The sequence below is a fragment of the Leptonychotes weddellii genome, chromosome X (assembly GCF_054177405.1).
Source record: "Leptonychotes weddellii isolate Sample4059 chromosome X, ASM5417740v2, whole genome shotgun sequence".
Lineage (NCBI taxonomy): Eukaryota > Metazoa > Chordata > Mammalia > Carnivora > Phocidae > Leptonychotes > Leptonychotes weddellii.
The window spans coordinates 13,445,645-13,451,356 of NC_138385.1; the positions used below are offsets into that span (position 1 = coordinate 13,445,645).

The window sequence follows — 5,712 nt, forward strand, 5'->3', positions numbered from 1 at the left end:
AAAAAAAAAATTGAAAAAAAAAAAAAAAAGAAATGCAGACTTTGACACCTCTACTGGAGAAGAAGTTAGAGTGTGAGGAATACTGGGTACAGTTGCCAGTGGAGAACCCGAAGGGAGAGTAGATAAAATCCAAGCCAGCATGGATGAACTAGTAGCCTCTGAAAGTATAGATCCTGAAGTGGCACCAGAAGGATTCCATGCGAGGGTAGTCCCAGGAGTTACAGATGTAGCTGTCTTCTCAAATGTGTGCTTAATGTCAGCCAAAGTGATAGTGGTAGGTCTTGAAGATATTGGTGATGAAGGGCTGTCAGACATCCCCAACGTAGGAAGAATTCCTGACGTGGAAATTGATGACTTTGCCATAACATCTCCAGATACCAGACCAGTGAGAGAAGCTGTGAATGTTGACAAAGACCCAGGAACAAGGTATGGAGTCTCTGTTTCCACCTTGCGGGGTGTAGGTGTATGAGTAGTGGTGGAAATTGGAAATTGAGAACCTTTAGCTGTGGGTGTGTTCCAGGAAGTCATAAGCAGAGACTGGGTGTTACCAGACGTGATTCTTGTTCCCAGAACTGGAAATTCAACCATTTGGGATGTAAGAGGGAAAAAAGTCTCTGGAGTGGAGAACTTGGCTTCAGTACTATCAGGTGAAAAAAGAAATGATGTCACAGAGGGTGGCATTGCGATGGATGGAGTCCATCCAATTGTTTTGGGGGGTACAAAACAGGGGTAACCACAGATGTGGCACCTTTTGTTAGTTCAGCTGCTGAAGTATTTTCTGACAAGGGAGTCATCTTATCTGTATTCGAAGAAAGGTAAGTGGTGGCTTTTACCCTTTCTGTGGGTCCAGGAGTGCTCTTAAAGCTCGTCAAAGTTGGGGAAACCTGAATATTCAATGAAGTATAGAGATTATCTGACGGAGTAGATGAAAGCACACTTTCAAGGGCAGCAGTTCTGGAATAAGTGTTTGTGAGAGATAATATGCCCAGAGTTGTAGTCTCATCTCTTTGTGACGACTGCCGAGTTGTTGATCGAAATGGTGAAAATGTGGTCTTTGGAATGGAGGAAATAGCTTCAGTGTTCCTAGAACCGAGTAGAGAGGAGGCAGCGGTGCCTACAGATGGAATCGCTATCCCCGCCATAACAGTGGTTGGAATGGTTTTCACAGAGGGGAAAGTTGGCTGTGTCGGAGAGGAAGAGGATGTAGGTGTGATCCTGGAGGACACCTCCGTCGTTCCTGAAGTAAAGGAAGCAGAGGAAAACAGTGCGCTTTTTGAAGTAGGCCCAGGTGCGACATCCAATGTAGATGTTTGTAGGGTCATAGTAGTCTTAGGGGTAGACAATAACGAAGAGAATGATCCAACTCTTGTGGAAGTGTCAAAAGAAACAGCTGGAGGTGAGAAAGCAGAGCCATTAACTGACATTGAGGGCATCTCAGACATAGGCCCAGAAGTGGCTCTGGAGGGACTTTTCAAATAGTCTGGGTGTGCCGTTTTAGAAGATTTCGTTATTGGTATTGTGGGAGTGTCAGAAACTCTTTTGGAGCTGAAGGCAGTGACACTGACTGGCAGTGAGGACATCTGGTAGATAGGAGTCGATGTCGCCACAGAGGTTTTCCCAAGAAGTACCATAGGTGCATTTGGAGCAGACAGGGCCGTAGTGATCCCATCAGCAGAGACGACTGTAAAATTGGCACTAGCTAGTCCCGTTGTGGAAAGAGATAGGGACTCAGGGAAAGTCTGTGTACTTTCAGAAATGGGAGAAGCAACTGAAGTCACCTCAGTTTGAGTCTTAGGGGAAAGCAAGTATGAAAGAGTTGTGTTGACATTTACAGGACTGGATATTCTTGTTGTCCTGGAAGTTATGGTGTCTACAGATGAAGTATCCTGGCGGTATGAGAAAGGGTGAGTCACAGAGGTGGTACTTCCTATCATTTTCTCAGTCCTGGGAGTATATACTGAAAGGGCACTGATGCTTTCTTTTTCAGGAGACAAAAATGTGGTAATTGTCAGGGCTTGTGAAGGGAGGGCTGTTTTCCCAAGACTGGTAGACATTTCTGGAATGTGAGCATCTACTGTGTGACTTGAGAGAGAGGTAGGTGTAGTCCGTATAGTCCCAGAAGTGGGAGATGAAGCTGAAATCCTGTCAGGTGGAGGTGCAAGTGGAAACTCTGAAGGTGAATGTGTTTGGTGACTGGAAATTGTTGTGGTCTCAGCAAATCCTGTATCTGTCATTTCCAAGGATGAAGTACTCTGGGAGTCTGAAATAAAAGGATTCTTTGATGGGGACATTTCTGTCGCCTCCATAGTTCTAGGGGCGTTTCCCGGGGATATGGCCATCCGCTCTTTGTCAGAAGATATGGTAGAAATGTCAGTCACTAGGGCGCCTGGGTGGCTCAGTCGGTTAAGCGTCTGCCTTCGGCTCAGGTCATGATCCCAGGGTCCTGGGATCGAGTCCCACATCGGGCTCCCTGCTCAGCCAGGAGCCTGCTTCTCCCTCTCCCACTCCCCCTGCTTGTGTTCCCTCTCTCGCTGTCTCTCTCTGTCAAATAAATAAATAAAATCTTAAAAAAAAAGAAATGTCAGTCACTAATAGGGTGGGGACCAGTGTGTTTCCAAGACCTGTTGAAGACTGAGAAATGTGACCATCTACTGTAAGCTTATTGGCAGAGGTGTGTGAGGGCATGGTCTCATCAACAACAGAAGTTTCTGTGGAGCTAGGAGCCAAGCTAACTACATTCTCACTGCTGCTGAGAGTGTACGGAAGGCTGAGAGCGTGGGTAGAAGTCTCCTCCCCTTGAGATATGGGCTGGGTTGCTACTGGTGTCAACGTAGTTGAAATCACATGGGTGGAGGACACAACAGGAATGTTGCTGGGGAGAGATTTAGAGCAGACAAGAGTGGGTGTAAATGGGGTTACTGTGTCAGCTGAGGTGAAGAGAAAGGTGGTCTCAGCCTTCGTTGCCACGGGAGTGGGAGGCCTCCGCGAGGCGACTGGAGTCTCTGTCAGAGAGGGAACTGCTGTGGGTGTCATCCTGACAGAGAACACTGTGGCTTCTGAAGTGGTGGGAATCGAGTGTCTGTGGGTAGGCACTGTATCGCTGGTCGTGGAAGCTGTCTGATCCAATGGTGACGCTGATGCTGTGGTCACCATAGCTGATGGCACAGGGGCTGCTGAGGAATGGGTAGCAGTGGGCTGTGGAGACAAGATGCCAGCAGACAAGGACATAGCTGTCATGTCTGTAGGGAGAGGGGCAAAACTGGTCCCCCAAATCCTTGTGGTGGAAGCACCCAAGGGTTCAGGGAATGTCTGTGTGCTCCCAGAATTGGGAGATGGAGTTGGATTTCCCTCAGGTGGAGCCTCTGAAGTCCAGTGTGCTGTGTGGGTGTGGGCAGAATTAAAGATTTCTGTGGTTCCGTCGTATGAGCTCTTAGGTGTGGTTTCCATCGATTTTGTAGAAATCCAACTTCCTCTCACCTCAGTGGTTGCAGTTTTATTATCCAATGGGGTGGTCAACTTTTCTGCGTCAGGAAAAGGGGAAACGGTGACAGAGGCTGTTACCATTTGTGCAGATTCTGTTGCTTCCAGCATTGTTGCAAATGGGGAAAGCTCAGTTGTCACTGCTAGAGTTGATTTTCCCTCAAGATACCGGGAAGCTGTTTCTGTCCTTGTCGCAAGACCGTTAGCGCTCTCCTCAGTAGAGACATTTGGTCCAATGTCAGCAAGGGTAGGTATGATATCTACCGGCGGAACCAATGTCTCCCTTGGTGTTGAAAGAAGCTCACCTCCAGCTGCTGTGGGCAGAGGAGTAGTTTTGTGTCCTAAAGTGGTAAGTTTAATCTCAGGCAATTTGGTTACAGATGTGGTTCCGGAAACTGTGGTGAAATTAGCAAGCCATGAAGTCGTGAGCGTGGATAGAGCTGTTGCGTATCTGTCTGTAGAGGCACCAGCAGTCACGCTAGCATCAGTGATAGTGGTAGCCTCGCTTCCGGAGGGGGCTTCTGGTGGGGTAGTAGCAGTGCTAGCAGTGGATGAATGTCCTGCATTAGAAGCGCTCCCATGGAACGCTGATGTCCACAAGGTCTGGTCTGGCCCGGGAGTCCACATGGTTTCATTGGTAGCGAACAGATGGGCACCATCATCAGTTATCGATGTGTGACCAGACTCAGACGCCTTGAATGTGGAAGCTGATCTAGTGGCATTCAAAGGAAGCATGTTTCCACCACCTGTGGGTGTATTCTGGGTATATACTGGCCCAGGTGTTACGGGGGGAAGTAGAGTGTCAGTTGCCATGGGTGCAAGTGTGACCCCAAGAGTCAAGGCTGTGTGTGTAGTCTCAGCATCAATGACCGGCTGTACACTCTGAGCTCTGGTGAACGGGGAGGATGTCTTGAAAGAAAGGGCCACAGAAGAGGCCCTTTTTGGTATGAAGGTAGATATTGTATCCACCATTCTGGGTGAAGAGACGTCTTGGAAATTTGTAGATGTCAATTCTGTTTCAGCTGTTAGCACAGGCATCATCTCAATAGGCCTAGTTGGGAACGTTTTTGAATGAACTGGAGATGCTATTTCCATGCCAGTTGTTGCCAATGTGGATGCTGTCTGATTTCTAGGAAATACAGAATCCACTGGAGCAACTGTGGAGTTGAGCACAGATTCAGGTGGGAATGTTGATGCAGTCCCAACGTGACTAGTCGTAGCTGAAGTCTCTTCCACCGTGGACCAAGGTACTGTTCCAGCAGCTGTAAAGGCAAGAAACTCCTGGCTAGCTGTGGCGATTGAAAGTGCATCGATACCTGTGGATTTGTGTTTGGGCCAAGATGTTGTAGATATAGGTATCGACTCAGCAGATGAGAATAAAGATGTTGTCTTCCTAATGGTTGACTGAGATCCAGTCACTGAAGTCTTGGATATAATTGAATTCTTGGTAAGTCCGGACATATATAGAAAATTCGTAGCTGTAGTTGGATGAAAGGTCTCAGTAGCAATGGCTTCAGCCATTTTTGTTGTCCTTGTGCTCTCTGAAGATGGGGATTTAGTTATCTTCATGGAGTTGGTAGTAGTGCCTATAGAGGTACTCTTGGTAGGCAGAGTGATGGCCGCTGAAGTAGACAAAATGTCTGCCGTGAATCTGGTTGTTTCAGCTACGGGTGTCTTTAAAAATTTTGGTGCAGTCATTGCTTCCAGAGGTGGAGATGTTGTATTGGAATATGATACGGTTGTATAATCAGTTGCAAATACAGGCATGCTTTTAAACGTCATTGTAGAAGAATATATCGTCTCTTGTGGTTTTAGTCCAGTAACTTGGGATGGAGTTGTCAAATCTATTTGTTGTGAAAGAGTTGTGCTCATTTCTTGAATTGTTATATTTTCAGAAACAACTGAAAAATTAGAAAGCATGTGTTACTTTGGATTTGGCTTTAGAAATCAGAGACAATTCTGTTAGAGCTCTATAATTTTTTCTCATGTTTTTAAGAGGCGATAAGTATCAGATATAATCAAGCCACTTGATTACTTGGTTTTTCTTAAGATGATTTTCTACTTTCTAAAATCTCTATATGGTTCTCAAAATGCCCTCATTATGTAACAAGTAGAAGGACATCCATTTCAGGGGCGCCTGGGTGGCTCAGTTGGTTGTGTCCAACTCTTGATTTCGGCTCAGCTCATGATCTCAGGGTCATGAGGCTGAGCCCTGCATTGGGCTCTGTGCTG

The 5,712-nt window shown here is 46.7% G+C and overlaps 1 protein-coding gene across 1 annotated transcript in view; it reads right to left on the bottom strand.

The window, feature by feature from the left end:
• The window catches only part of ADGRG4 (adhesion G protein-coupled receptor G4), a 91,937-nt gene that overhangs the window by 61,610 nt on the left and 24,615 nt on the right, over nt 1–5,712 (bottom strand). The window contains 3 exon segments of the mRNA XM_081809303.1: nt 37–699; nt 702–2,369; nt 2,581–5,381. Coding sequence (XP_081665429.1) covers nt 37–699; nt 702–2,369; nt 2,581–5,381 — 5,132 coding nt within the window.